This window comes from Spea bombifrons, chromosome 13, assembly GCF_027358695.1.
Source record: "Spea bombifrons isolate aSpeBom1 chromosome 13, aSpeBom1.2.pri, whole genome shotgun sequence".
NCBI classification, from domain to species: Eukaryota; Metazoa; Chordata; class Amphibia; order Anura; family Pelobatidae; genus Spea; species Spea bombifrons.
In genome coordinates, this window is record NC_071099.1 from 21,337,342 (window position 1) to 21,352,449 (window position 15,108).

General features: G+C 51.6%; 3 protein-coding genes across 3 annotated transcripts; 2 read left to right on the forward strand and 1 right to left on the reverse strand.

Moving 5' to 3' along the window:
• Window positions 1-231: 231 nt before the first annotated feature.
• Window positions 232-2,555, reverse strand: LOC128470950 (uncharacterized). The gene is made up of 3 exons (XM_053452798.1): window positions 2,145-2,555; window positions 577-1,869; window positions 232-420 (listed from the first exon to the last, which is right to left on the reverse strand). Exons 1-3 carry the CDS (start codon window positions 2,508-2,510, stop codon window positions 232-234), a joined length of 1,848 nt encoding a protein of 615 aa, XP_053308773.1. The 5' UTR covers window positions 2,511-2,555.
• Window positions 2,556-7,859: 5,304 nt separating this feature from the next.
• Window positions 7,860-13,064, forward strand: LOC128470951 (zinc finger protein with KRAB and SCAN domains 8-like). Its single transcript, XM_053452799.1, has 6 exons — window positions 7,860-8,651; window positions 8,753-8,866; window positions 9,237-9,381; window positions 10,029-10,727; window positions 12,847-12,923; window positions 12,996-13,064. Exons 1-6 carry the CDS (start codon window positions 7,860-7,862, stop codon window positions 13,062-13,064), a joined length of 1,896 nt encoding a protein of 631 aa, XP_053308774.1.
• Window positions 12,871-15,107, forward strand: LOC128472024 (manganese-dependent ADP-ribose/CDP-alcohol diphosphatase-like). Its single transcript, XM_053454018.1, has 4 exons — window positions 12,871-12,923; window positions 13,542-14,155; window positions 14,443-14,559; window positions 14,752-15,107. Exons 2-4 carry the CDS (start codon window positions 13,564-13,566, stop codon window positions 15,042-15,044), a joined length of 1,002 nt encoding a protein of 333 aa, XP_053309993.1. The 5' UTR covers window positions 12,871-12,923; window positions 13,542-13,563; the 3' UTR covers window positions 15,045-15,107.
• The last annotated feature ends 1 nt before the right edge of the window (window position 15,108 follows it).

A 15,108-nucleotide genomic window follows, 5' to 3' on the forward strand; every position in this document is an offset into this window, starting at 1 on the left:
CGGAGCGGGATCGATAAGTTGGCATTGATTTCAGTTACTTTTGTATCTGCTGACGTCGACTCAACCGCACGGAAGGCAGGAAAGCAGGAAAGCAGCACCGTGGAGTTGGTCAGAAAAGTTTAAAAAGGACTTGGTTAAAATAATAAATCTTAATACATTTTTAAGCTTAATAATTGAAGTTGATCAATCTATAGAGTCAGCAGTGCTGGGCAACTCACTGCTCCGGTTACATCAGCATCTCGAGGGCACCGTGGACTTTAGTGAGCCACGTAAACCACGCTTTAAGTGACCGAGGTTATGGCCGCTCACCTCCCCTGTCAGCAGGTAGATGATCTCCAGGGCTTGATTTAAGATCATCTTTGTCTTGAGTTTGTCCTCGGTGTTCCTGACCGCGTGGCTCAGATGCTGCATGAGCGAGACCTGCAGAGAAGTAACAGTAAAGCTCAGAATTAACCCTCGGCATCCAGGAGACCAAAGACCAATAAACAGCCGACGCTGCCTGTCCTGATTTTCTTTGTGCCCCTGGATCAGCAAGTTCCGCGCAGGATCAGCAAAAAAACCAGGTATAAAACTCACCAGAACTTTTTCAAGCGCCAAAAATATTGCGTAATTCTTGAGCGCGTGAATCCCGGGCTTCAGAAACTTGCCGGGGTGGAAAGCTTTCTCCTGGTCTGTTTGGTGGGAATTTACCCAGTTCCCCAGATGGGTTTCCTCCGGTTGGGCCGTCCCTGCCTCTCGGTTTGACCACTTGGACTGGAGGTTACGGGGTCTCCCGGCCATCAAAGAACTCGCCTGATAAAGATGGTCGTGTTGGATCTTCCAAGGCTCGCCGTCGAAATTCAGTTCGAACTCCGGCCACTGGACCCCCTTCTCCGCTGTGAAAGCGCTCGGCTCCGTGGACGTGGAGGAGTCCAGCATTAGGAAGAACGTGGAGGTGGCGGCATCTTTAGTGGCGACGGGTTTGGTAAGCGTGCTGGCGTGTCGGACTCTAAAGTAGGGATCAATGCGTGTGCCCACGTTTCGAACCCCGTAGTGGGGGTCAGTGCGTGTGCCAAAATGTCTAACTTTATGATAAATATCTGTGCGCGTGCTGATGTCTCTTGTGGTTATGACCGGGGTGGATGTTGATGCATCGACGTAACGCGCGTCAGAGGATTTCTTCTGTTTGGCTTTGGGTCTACGTGGCGTTGAAACCCCTGCCTGAAGCGCTGTAGGCTGTGGAATGGGCGGCGGGTGACTCCGGGGAAGAGACGGAGGGCCAGCCTGCGAAAGGGATGGTGGGTGAGGATGTGGAAGAGGTGGTGGTCCGGTCTGAGGAAGGGATGGTGGGTGGGTATGTGGAAGAGGTGGTGGTCCGGTCTGAGGAAGGGACGGTGGGTGAGGATGTGGAAGAGGTGGTGGTCCGGTCTGAGGAAGGGATGGTGGTCCGGTATGAGGAAGGGACGGTGGGTGAGGATGTGGAAGAGGTGGTGGTCCGGTCTGAGGAAGGGACGGTGGGCGAGGATGTGGAAGAGGTGGTGGTCCGGTCTGAGGAAGGGGTGGCTTACAATCCACTTCAACCGGTTCTTCCTTAATAGGGAAAATGGTTGGGACAGCGTCAGTCCTGAGGACGCGTTTATTGCCCTGAATGACGTAACATTCTGCAGCGAAATGGGAAGAACAGATGCGGAAACTATCGTTTTTTTTCCCGTCCAGGATGCGCCGGGTGAAGGCTTCCGGGTCTCCGAAGTCCTGGCCCGTTTTCCGCAGCCACTGTTTAATCCTCAGCATGTTGTTTGGAAATCCATGCAGCGCTACCCCAGGTGGAACCGTCTTACACCCGGCGCCGTTTAGGCAGCCGGCGACGATGCATCGCGGCTGCGCTTCTCCCTGCAAACACAACAGTTCGAGGATTAGTGGCGGTACCAGCCAGGCGGTCATTTTACCACCGTGCCAAGCGGCGCAACCAGAAACAAGATGGCGGTGGATTTAAAAACTAAATTCATGATTTACTCCGGGCTTACGAGTTAGAAACCGTTGAGATGTTAAATGTCACTGCAGACTCGCGATTTAGGGAATAAACCCAGAAATCGCTTAGGACACACGTCGGTGGGAATAGTTATTTTCTTTGGTTACCGACGGACAGTTTAGACAACGTGCCCCACCTGGTTTTCCTCTCGTACTGCCCGGGGTGAGCTGTCCTCCGGCGCACCCAACGAAGAAATCCTAACTGGGAAAATGGTGGGCACGGCGTCCGGCCGCAGAACCCGCTTGGTGCCTTGGATGAAGTAACATCCCGGCTCGAAGTGGGCAGAGCAGAGCCGAAAAGTATCGGACTTTTTACAATCCAGAACGCGCCGCGCGAAGGCGTCCAGGTCGCCGTGATCCTGGCCGGTCTGCACCAACCACTGCTTTATCCGGCTGAGATTGCTGGGAAAGGAGTGGAGAGCAACCCCCAGCAGCTGGGACCTCCGGCTTTGTGAATAGAGGCAGCCCCTCACGATGCAGCTCAGGGGGGCGTCGGGAGCCATCCTGCAGGGAAACAGAGACCAGGGTCAAGGGTCGCCGATATCCAGCCAGATCATCCCATCGCCATGGAAATCAACACTGCGACGCCCCGCGGTGAGAGTTTGTAAAACGAAGGAAATGAATTACCCGCCGCTGGACTGCATCATGGCGGAGATTCCTGCGAGAACAGAACATAAAAGCCGTTACGTAAAGAAGGTGAATGGAGAGTAGTGGGAGGAGCTTCCAAAATGTATTTTAAATAAGGAAGATTAATGGGAGGGGCTTACTAATATTCATTAAAATAGAGGTGAACGGAAGGTGGGAAGGGTGTCTTAATTTGAATGGAGATGAATGGGAGGGGCTTCCAAATATGTATTTAAATTAACGTGAATGGGAGGGGCTTCCTTAAATTGGAATGAAAGCGAAGATGTTTAAGCTTTTATTGCGCGGCGTCCACGGAACGAATGCTCATTTTATACAAACAGATTATCAGCCCCCGCGCACCTTGGAAACGCTCCGGGTCCACAGGCCGGATCAGTAAAGGGGTCTCCGGGTCCCAGATGCCGGATCAGTAAAGGGGTCTCCGGGTCCACAGGCCCGATCAGTAAAGGGGTCTCCGGGTCCCAGATGCCGGATCAGTAAAGGGGTCTCCGGGTCCACAGGCCGGATCAGTAAAGGGGTCTCCGGGTCCCAGATGCCGGGTCAGTAAAGGGGTCTCCGTTACCCAGACGCCGGATCAGTAAAGGGGTCTCCGGATCTAAATGAGGAGACGACATACATATAATAAATAAGTCAGTCCGATGACAGCCATTCTATCCAATCCCAGCTTCAGCACTAAATTCATTTATTTAAAGTATTTGTTGTTTTTAAACGTTTCAGGGATATTTTGTTAAAGAGGAGCTGGCGATACCCAAATATAATCCCCAAAGTCTGTCCCCGAACCAATCAACAACAATCAGAGACAGGACAGGGCAGGAATAACCGCAGAAAACAAGGAGTTAAAAACGCGATTTAGGTTTAGACGGCTGAGCCCAGCGTATAAAAATAAAGTCCTTCAATTACTGATTTTTACAGAAACGAGGGGTGCCTGCATAAAAATAAGCAATCCAACTCCCAGGACTCTAATCCAAACAATCACACTCGGCGTGCGCTTCTGTGAGAGCGAGTGAAGACTCTGAATGGATCTTAGAATAAATCACTGCCACGGCAGAAGCTCATTGCAGCCATCGCAGTAGAATCAGAAGAGTTCTTTAGTTTAGTAAACGTTCTTACAATGTTTATAATTCCGAAATAAATAAACAAATCAGCGGATTTAACAACATTCTAAAGAAAATGGTTGTCGAGTGCAGACGGACGCCGCCGTGGGAGCCACACACCGGGGGGCCGACCGAAGTGTAAGCACAAATATATTGCTAAAACCACCGAAAAAGTCACACAATAAACACCACAGGACCCAAAACACACAACTAGACCACAAGCGGCTACTTCCTACCTACTTCTGTCAGCACTAAATTACCCCCAATACCCCCCATATCCCCCAAGGGAGGGCATCATCCCCAGAAGCACAGGCAGAAACAAGTGAGGACCCTTTAATGCACCATCTCCCCCATGCTGCCGGTACAGGGCATCAGAGCACTGGGGAGGGTATAAAGGACTCTCTAAACGAATCTATTACCCCACAGCTCCCCCGACAATGCCCCCAGACACTTAGAAGTCCCGCCCACCCCAGTTACAGGCTGCAGACAGGTAGCTGCCCTCCTGCCCCGCCCCTCACACGGTGTTATATGGACTCAACGCTCACCAGCCCCGGGTCACCCAGCGACAGCCCATCCGCGCAGCAGCTTCCTGCAGCCAGGGGGCGGAGCTCTCAGTACCAAACATGGCGCCGCGCAGTCACACAAAGGCGGGGCCGGAAGCAGGCTGTACCCAAGGGGTGGGGGGTTTACAAGCAGGATTCCCGAGCCTCTGACTGTCCCCCCCTCCCGGGCTTCCACAGGGCAGGAACTGGGTTGAGTGGATGAGAGTGGAGCCTGGTTAATGGACCCCCTCAAGTGAGAGCTGGGGGCCCTTTGTGAGTACGGGGGGGGGTGTAGTCCCTCAGCACTGCTCTGTCCAGAGATAAACATAGAGATGGTTTTGCTGCATGGAGGGTTGGGGCCGTTTGTGAATCTTTAGATCTTGGAATCCACCGGAATCGCCCCGATAACGTTGTGTAATTTCTGCTAGCTGTGAGTGCGTTTTTACCTGGAGACGCTTTGATGCTGAGATCCGATAATGTACTCAAATCCTGCCGAGAATCGTATAAAACCCGGACCCTGCTGGCAGATCGGCCCCCGGCGGCCCCCGGCTAGTCACCCGTTTCTCCCGCTATAAAGACTGAAACCCTAATCAGTCGTTGGTCTCGTCTTAGATTCAGTAGCCGTATGTCTATCCCACGCATGTTTAATACCGTCATTGTATTACCCTCTACCACCTCTACTGGGAGGCTGTTCCGCTTATCTACCACTCTCTCAGTAAAGTTAAACTTCCTTCCGTTCCATCTCAGCCTCTGACCCTCCAGTGTTAGATTCCGGTCTCTTGTTCTAATTTTCTCCTCCATTGGAATAAACTCCCTCCTCTCTTTATTAAACTCTCTCCCCATTCTCTTTTTTTCTCCCCCAAGCCGGACATATTAAAATCACAATTTCTGGTTTGATATATAAAGATGAGAAAGTAGCTGTATGGCTAGGGTAGGTGGGTAGGTGGGTAGTCCCGCCCCAAACACACCTCCTTTTGAGCCCCTGACCGCACCTCTAAACCGGTTCCCACAATAAAGATGTCCTCACTTGCACACCAGAAACGTTTAGGGTGCAGCTTACATTTATTACAGACCCCGTACACCCGTTATCCCCCAACACCCTGTGAACCCCAGGAGAGCTGGATAGTCTTTGAAAATACAGAGCGTAGAAGGTGTAGTGGGTACAGGGCACGGTTTCCCAGCAGAGGCAGGTTACACGCGCTGCATCCGGACCGCCATCAGATGCAAACTTTACGAGTTCATATTTTGGATAATTACGCACCAAGTATGTATTTTGGGGAGATTGTTTTATTTTTGGCCGGATGTTGGTGTTTACTTTTTAAAAAGCACATTCTTTGTCCTGATCCCCTCCCCCTATGACCGCCCACAAGCCATAACTCCGCCCTTTCCAACTTTTAAAAACTTTCTCTCTCCCCTTCCTTAGACTCTCTCCCCGCCAATCCGAAACCGAGCGATTACCCCGACAGGCATTCCGAGCGCCAAGAAGAGAGCCGCTGTCGGTAACTAAGCAGTTAACTCTCTGTCTCTAGTGTTTGAAGGATCCATAAAGGGTTAACCCTCAGCTTTCTAACCGCTTTACTGTCCCTTTAAGGTAGGAGCGAGCCGGGCGAGTTGTGTTGTGTTGAGTTGTGTAGCGGTTGGGCGGAGAGTTGGTTGAGTTGTGTAGCGTTTGGGAGGCGAGTTGTGTTGTGTAGCGTCTGGGAGGCGAGTTGTGTTGTGTAGCGGTTGGGCGGAGAGTTGGTTGTGTTGTGTAGCGGTTGGGCGGAGAGTTGGTTGTGTTGTGTAGCGTCTGGGAGGCGAGTTGAGTTGTGTAGCGTCTGGGAGGCGAGTTGTGTTGTGTAGCGTCTGGGAGGCGAGTTGTGTTGTGTAGCGGTTGGGCGGAGAGTTGGTTGAGTTGTGTAGCGTTTGGGAGGCGAGTTGTGTTGTGTAGCGTCTGGGAGGCGAGTTGTGTTGTGTTGTGTAGCGGTTGGGCGGAGAGTTGGTTGTGTTGTGTAGCGTCTGGGAGGCGAGTTGAGTTGTGTAGCGTCTGGGAGGCGAGTTGAGTTGTGTAGCGTCTGGGAGGCGAGTTGAGTTGTGTAGCGTCTGGGAGGCGAGTTGAGTTGTGTAGCGTCTGGGAGGCGAGTTGAGTTGTGTAGCGGTTGGGCGGAGAGTTGGTTGAGTTGTGTAGCGTCTGGGAGGCGAGTTGTGTTGAGTTGTGTAGCGTTTGGGAGGCGAGTTGAGTTGTGTAGCGTCTGGGAGGCGAGTTGTGTTGAGTTGTGTAGCGTCTGGGAGGCGAGTTGAGTTGTGTAGCGTCTGGGAGGCGAGTTGAGTTGTGTAGCGTCGGGGAGGCGAGTTGTGTTGTGTAGCGTCGGGGAGGCGAGTTGTGTTGAGTTGTGTAGCGTCTGGGAGGCGAGTTGAGTTGTGTAGCGTCTGGGAGGCGAGTTGAGTTGTGTAGCGTCTGGGAGGCGAGTTGAGTTGTGTAGCGTCGGGGAGGCGAGTTGTGTTGTGTAGCGTCTAGGAGGCAAGTTGTGTTGAGTTGTGTAGCGTTTGGGAGGCGAGTTGAGTTGTGTAGTGTCTGGGAGGCGAGTTGTGTTGTGTAGCGTTTGGGAGGCGAGTTGTGTTGAGTTGTGTAGCGTTTGGGAGGCGAGTTGTGTTGAGTTGCGTTGCGTTTATCTACGTTTCTGAACATCGTTTACCGCTCTGGATACAACGTAACGCTTCATGTCGCAGATATTTATATCCCTGTATTAACTCTCTACGCGCTAAAGCGCTGTCTGATTGCTTCTGCCTGCTGACGCTCGTTAGTCGCTTGAATTTGGTTTTCTCGTTTTCTTCGCTATATCTGTGAAATAATTCCCGTAGAAGGTGCATTAAACGATCACGGGACCCCGCGCTAAACACGGGACCCCGCGCTGAAACGTCCCCTGCGTGTACCATGCGAGCTTTCAGCTTCACTTCCTGTTTTCCGGGGCTGCATAATTATCCTCCCCCTTCTTGTTAATTTATTCCTCCCCTTCGCTGGAAGCGGATTGGTTCTGGTGGTCCCTTTGTATAGGAAAAAGTTAAAGGACTTAAGGAAACGAGTTGCTGCGGCTGCCGGGTAACTGATCTCCCCTCCGTTTAGGTAACGTAGCCCTTTACGATTAACCTCTTCCTAACTGTGATGTGCCGTCTGGGATGTGACAGCGCGCCCCCCGCCCCTTTTGCCCCAGTAAGGGGTATTTCTGTGCTGGGGCAGGAGATCGCAGGTTGTAGGGAGCGGCGGTGAGACGGGGTTCTGTTACATTAAATGGAATTTAAATACAGAAAGTTTAAATGCCCCCTCCAGTGACATCACCTGCCCCCCTTTAAAAGAATAAACGCCGTATCAAAATTCCCTTTCCTGCCCAGAAGAACAGGGGAGACGGGTCTTACCTGCCCCTGGGCTTGTTTTCCACCCCTTTCTACCCCTCCACACCGTTTCTCATTCTTCGTACCCATTGCCCCCCCCCCGGGTAATTTTAAGGTACGATCCGTGTTCAACGACCATATATCTGTATTGTTTTGGTCGCCGTGGTAACAGTCGAACGCCTTTGTCTCTTTCTAGGTTTAAGAAATGCCCGGCTGCATCGTCAGCGGCTGCCCAAACTTCTCGAGCTGTAAAGACGACGCGCCGCTGCACGCCTTCCCCAGGAACTTGGATTTAATTAAAACATGGCTCCTGCAGACCGGCCAGGACTTCGGGGACCTCGACCAGTTCGCGCAGGCGCTCTTCGACGGGAAGATCGTTTCGTTCCTCATCTGCTCGAAGCATTTTGCCCCGGAATGCTACAAAAAGTTTGAGTCGTACAAGATGCTGTCGCAGAACGCCATCCCCACCATCTTCCCGAGTCAGAAGAGGCCCGGAGCCGTTCGGCCCCTCGTACTCGGGAACCTCCGGGTCAATGCGTGGACGAACCCGCTCTATGGCTACCAAAGCCCGAGTGTCGCGGGTTTACCGATTATACAGACTGCCGCCGCCACTCCCACCATCCTCATCCAGACAAATGGAATTGGAAACCCCTTTTATGGATGCCCCGGCATCAACGTCACCAACCCGGTCGTGTTCCAGGGCGATGCCGCCGCTCCCGTGGCGCCTGCTAAGACTGACCTGACCGATTCTATCGACCCCATGCGTGACAAAAACGGCACCGCCGCGCCTTCTCGGACCCCCGACGGTAAAATGGTTGACAAAGCCACACAGTGGCCCGAGCGCAACGTAGGTGGGGAGCCGCGGGAAACGGCCGGCGACTGTTACTGCGACTTCCTGGGCATAAAATACGGCTCCCCGAAGACCGCGCTCTCCGGCCTGCTAGCCAAAGCCTCCTCTGAGGGCCACTCGGAAGACGAGTTTACGGAGGATGAACTGGTGAGTTAATCCTCGGAATTAGAAAACATGGAACAAATTGAAGACTTTACCAAAAATGCATTTTTTTTTTTTTCTTTTTTGGGAACCCCCCGTTCTTCCAGGTCTCCATCCTGCGATATCTCACAAGCCTAATGAAGACGGACGCGGTCAGGAAGATGAACAAATCCAGGATTTTGAGCGAAGCCCTTGAGGTTGTGTCTCAGCTGACCGGTGAGGTGAGTTTCGGCGGGTCTGCGCGGCGCGTGTCAGGCCCAGTAGACAGTTTATTGTAAATATGTGTGTAGTAGATACATGGACTGGTTATCCATTCAGCCAGAGATGCGGTGTAAACCCAATGAACCTAAACCATGACCAGATGGCACTGTTTTGACCCCGCAAAGAACCTGCAAAGGCCGCGTTACAGTCGTGGTGCTGAGGGAGCTGGCGAGGTGCGCTGTGCTGGACCAAGCTGGGTGCGTGCCTGCGCGTTTCTCTGTACCGCAGCCTTTATAGTGTGTAAGCGTGAGTGCGCGTGTGTAAGCGTGAGTGCACGCGTGTGAGTGCGCGGTGGATCTTGCTACACGTCTGCCGCTTGCTGTGTTTCAGGTGGCAGTGAGATCGGGGGACGTCGCTGTCTTCTTCTCCGCAGCGGAGTGGCCGTATGTAGAAGAACACCGAGCGATGTTCCCAGACGTGGAGCCCAAAGCGCTTCCTGTCTGTAAACGGGAAGATCGGGAGAGCCGGAGCCGGGGTAATCGCGTGACGCTGCTTCTTTCATGCCTCGTATTTCAATCCCGCGGATCCCCTTTAATTTTAGGGTGATAAACGAGTTAATTGGGTTTTTTTCTTCGGTATTTTCTTACTAAGCTGGACGGACGAGGATTTTAGTGCAGATTCTCCGTCGCTCTTTTTATCGAGCCGCTTTGGCTCTGGTCCTGAGGACTTTAGACCAAGTTTTTGCCCCCATAGGCCTGCCGAGGGGCAGAACAAGGGTCCAGGAAAAAGGTCTGGAGCGTGGTTTTAGATTCTTGGCTTGGATAGTATGTGGCACCCGGCGGCCCCCGTACCTTTGGGTTTTTCATAGTTTTTTCCGGTGATGTTTTTTTGTTTATAGCCGATATGACGGCCGGTAAAATGGGTTTCGTGTATTGGATATATTCCAGAATCCAGGTGGGGAGTCGAGGAGCGCTGGAGCTCAGGTAATCGGTGATCACAACAGATTCTGTAGATCTGGCTCCGTTTATTCATCAGCCATCTCTTTTCTCCGGTGATTAACGTTTAACGGCCGTTATTTTGGGCGTAGAAGATCTTTTCTCTCCGGTGTAATTTGTGCCCTGATTCTCCAGCGAGGTGTTAGAGGATCCGGCCAGTTGATTTATTTATTTTTTTGTTAATCAGATGAGTCTCCAGTGTCCGACGACTGGAATACGTGGCGAGGATCGCGTTCGCCCAGCGGGAGAGATGACGGCACCGCTAATGGATTTATCCGGCCCCTGGAAAACGACGTGAAAAGTGAATTATCTGCTGAGTCCTCCTGGTCTGATAACGGAAATGGTGCCTGTCCTACGGGGTCCTCGTCCGTAAGCGGTGCGACTGCGAGCAGCGACAACGGGGCTCCTGCTAGAAACGCGGGACAAACTCATCCAGACGTCGGAAACGCCGGAGAAACCCGGAGCGGCGAGAAGCAGGGGCCCGGCGATGAGCGCCAGGAACAGACTTCCCGCGGCTGCTATCTCAAGGAACACAATGGGAACGGTGCGGCCGAGCGGCTCCCCGGGCGTTACGAGCGTGGGGGAAGCTGTAGTTCCCGGCCGGGTCTTATTAAACATCGCGCACAACGCGTGGAGGAGAAACGCGTCGCCTGTTCTTCATACTGGGCCCGATACGAGTACAGAAATCACACGGGCGAGAAGTCTTACCGGTGCGATGACTGCGGCTTGTCCTTTCCCCGTAAATCCAGCCTCGTCGTGCATCGGAGGAAACACGGAGTGCGGAGCGCGTTTCGGTGCCGGAAATGCGGAGAAACCTTTGAGAGCAGATCGGAGATTTACAAACACCGCAGGACGCACGCGGCGCCGCTCCAGTGTCTCCAGTGCGGTAAAAGCTTTGTTTATAAATCGGCGTTCGTTAAACACACGGGGAAATACTGTGAATAAACACCGCGTTCCTCCGTGTTACCGCCGATACATTGTAACCGGGTGAGAACAGGCGTAACGACCGCCCCAGCCGGAGACTTGAGTGGTGTGCGGTGCTTATGTTTTTGTTATTTTTGAAAACAATGCATTTTGAGCCCGCACATGTACGAGCTTTGTCATTAAGGGGTTAACTTGTTATCAATGTATAAGAGAATGTTTCACTTTATGTTTTTGTGATGCTTTTAACTTTGTTTCTTTCGTTGGGAAGTTTCTCGCATTGCGTGGTCCCTCTTGTAGAGGTTTTTGTGAATTACACTTGGCCGTTGACTGTAACATTTTGGGCTGGAAGTTTATAATTTGAACGGTAAAAAGTTTTATGGAATCCGTATGTCCTGCCTGCTCTGTGCCCGCCGCGTTCCACTTTATCTCTGACCTCAGAGAATGTTATGTCTTTCTGAAGAGCGCTCGCTATTCAAAGCCACGTGACCCAACCTGTTTCATCAATTTGATATTAAACACCGATCGGCCGTAACATTCTGAGCAGTGACTATATGGCCATTACTGACGAGAAGTGGGTAAAGCAGCCATAAAAAAAACAAAAAAAAACCCCAAAGGCTAGAGCGTGTTCCTAGAGGTACCGTGCGGGGCGGTATTAGTCCCGGACGTGAGATAATATTTTGTGGATAGGGGCTGGTTGGGGGTCGCTCACGTTTTTTAGTTCTTGCTCTGGTGCTTAAAGAGCTCAGATAGGCAACGTCTATAAAAAATATCCCACGAGGATCCTTCAGGTAAAATACGTTTGCAGTTAGGGCAGTAAAGATATGGAATTTACTGCCAGATTGCGCTGCCCTGATGCATGGAAATATTTTGAGCCAAAGCTGGCAAGCGCTAGAGATTGTTTCCAGCCGCGCAGGTCCCTCTGTAACGCTATTATCACGGATGTCTCAGGCCGAGGGGGTGATTTAAACCCTGAGATGGGGGCGATCCTCATCTAATTAAAGCTATGTCTTAACTTGAAGAATTTCGGCTTCGCGCCCTTCCATGAACGCCTGGATCTCCGGCATTGCTGGGGTTTTTTTTGTTTGTTTTTTTGGGATGATGGGACGGCCACCGGAAGATACTCCGGCTCCTGGACCCGATCTGCTGCTGGAGCGGTATTTTTTAGTGAGATCAGGATTGTTTTGGTTATAATGTAACAATGAAATAATGAAGGATAATGGACAGGTTACAATGTATCGTAACATTAGAGCGACAGCAGATGGAGCCAAAGTGTATTGATGATTTGGGAGCGAGGCAGGGCGAGGCGCAGCAGTTTATGTCTGTGGGGCTGGGATTCGGCGCTGTGGATTCTGTCCGTGTCCGTTTGTGCCGCTGCCGGCTCGACTGACGCTGCGTGGGGTAACGGCCTCTTACAGGAAGCAAAATGTCAGCTGGAATCGCCTCGTGGAAGTTATTTTTGGTAAGTAGGAAAATTCCGGCTGAGAATCCAAGGGCGAATCCGCAAAAGATTTTCTAAAGTTTTACAAAAGAAAAGCCCGGTTTCTGCGCGAGGGAGTGAAGTCAACTCAAAAAGTGTACTGCAAATCTCAGCATGCTAAGCCAGACTTTGAATATTGTCGCTCTCCTGTAGGCCTGGAGGGGAAGGGCTTGGGTTTAACCCTTTGTTTTGCCAGGATCCTGAACTAAGAGAGGCCGAGCGACTGGGACCTGCGCCATGTCCACCGTTATCCAGGGGTCTCAAGAAGGAAGAAATGGAACTAAAGAACCTTGACCTTTTCACTAAAAGTAAAACTACTTGAATATGAGGGGTCATTAAGACTGGGCCATTCTATCGCCCCCTACAGGCAGTATGATAAGGAGTCGGGGGGGGTATCCAGTAGATCAGGGCTCAGATAACAGAGCGAGAACCGCTCAATGTTTTCAAAAACATATTTTGATCTGGTTCTAGGAATAAGAATATTTGGTGAGAGACTCCCTTCAATCGCCTAGAAGGACTCTCTGACTCATTAGGGTCTATGGGGAAAGGGACTTCATTAGCATTTGCTGTAACTCTTGTTACCATGTTACTCTTTCTCACGCAGCCGTGTTTCCTTGCTTCTTCTTATTAGATCTCCTGGTCGCTATCGCGCTGCCGTCAGTTTCGGGGGCAGTAAGTCAGGTAAGGGGTGTCTATCGTGTGTATTAAAATGATGCGTCTGTAATCTCTGTATATGATGGGCTTTACGCGCAGCCTATTGACGTGGTGGCCATCTCTCATCATCTCCGTGTTAACCTCCGGCTCATCTTACCCTCTGATTAGAGCTTTCACCTCGGCCGCGCACATCACCCGCAGGACTGCCTCTTTACACTTTGCTCACATATCACGTTACGCCAGCAGGGTTCTTCCGGGGTTAATGTGAAATGTATCCTTTTTTGGTAAGAGCGCTCCCTTCACGCGCTGCCGTTATCTGCGTGTCACTGTACCCGTAACATATAGATCTCCAGGAAGCTTGTTTATTACAATAAGGCTGTTACATTAACTCGGGGGTTACTTTGTTACCAGTAAATTATTCACAGACGGGGAATTCCTTCAGCTGGGCTAAGATGCAGGTAGAGATACGAAAGAAAGAGGGAACCTTTCAGCGATGAGCTGCTGCTGTGGTTTGGGATATCGGTGGGTCTGGCGGCTTTAGGTTTGGGTAGGAAGGGTTTAACGCGACGATATAAAGGGTACCCGGTCCGGGTGTAAATTTATCACAATGTAAACGTAACTCACATTTGTTGGATGTTTTTGTAGGAGGGGAGAAGTAAGCGAAGCTATGGGGGCCTGCGCCCAAAAACAGCAGCCATGCTTCACCTTCGGAGTGATCGCTGACGTTCAGTTTGCTGACCGCCCGGACAGTTTCAGCCGCTGGAACGCTATGAGGTATTACAGACAAAGCTGCCTGCACCTCCGGAATGCCATTGATGAATGGAACAAGGAAGATATCCCAGCCTCGTTTGTCTTTCAATTGGGAGATATCATCGACGGCTCCAACAGACGCCTGCGTAAATCTCAACAGGCTCTGGAGATAATTCTTAAAGAGTTTGAACGTTTAAAGGCCCCCGTCCACCACGTTTTGGGAAACCACGAGCTTGACAACTTTGACCGGCAGTATTTATGGGAATCTGCTCTGAACACCATCTGGATGTCTGATAAGACGCACGACGGACCCAGCATGCGCGGCGTGGAAAACACAGACTGCGCCAGTTACTACGCCTACTCGTTCAGCCCTTACCCCAACTTCCGCTGCGTTGTAGTTGACAGCTACGACCTGAGTTTTTATCGCCAAGACGAGTCTAATCCCAAATACCAAGAAACGACGGCCTTCCTGGAAAGAAACCAAAACGCGGAACCGGGAGACGCTAAAAGTGAGTGCCGGGGGTAGAAAAACGTCTTCTCGCCGTTACCAAAATGTTCTTTTCGTTATGGGTGGCTCTGTAGGTTTTCGATGTGTGAGAAGCCTTCCTCAATGATTCGGTCCATCACACGCAGGTTGGGATAGGGGGGCTTCAGACGCCTCTGTCTGCAGTCTGTGGGGCTACGGGCCGCGTTCACTCATTTATACTTTAAACAAACTAGTGATTTGTACAAAGCTTTTATTATCTGCGTTCTTGAGCACGGTTCATTATCCACTCCATGTTCTTATCTTCCGTAGAAAGGGTTAAACTGCCGCTGATGGAGTTTAATGGCGGGTTCAGCAGAAGTCAGCTGTCCTGGCTCGATGAAGTCCTTACGTTCTCCGATAAGCGCAAAGAAAGAGTGATCGTAGCTGGTAAGACGGGTGGGCGCTGGGAAGGCGGGCGCTGGTAAGACAGACGGGCGCTGGTAAGACGGGTGGGCGCTGAGAAGACAGGCGCTTGTAAGACGGGTGGGCGCTGAGAAGACGCGTGTATATCGGCACCGAGCGATGCTTTGGCAGGGAAGTAGGAGTTAATTCAGCGATCGTCTGGCCGTCTCGTTACAGGTCATAACCCCATCCACCCCAGAGCCGCCCTCGTCACGTGCTTGGCGTGGAACGCGCTGGAAATGCTCGACCTCCTCCATTCCCATCCCAGCGTCGTGTGTTACATCGCGGGACACGACCACAACGGCGGATACCACGAGGACTCCCGCGGCATACACCACGTCACCATGGAAGGGGTAATAGAGTCGCCCGCCGGCACCAACGCTTTCGCCACAGCCTGCGCGTACGACGACAGATTAATCCTACAGGGGAGAGGCCGGGTTCAGAGCAGAGTTCTGCGTTATCGCAAATAATCATCACAAGTAATCATCGCAAGTAATCACGTCTCTTACAATAAATCTCTACGTTTCCGGCCGG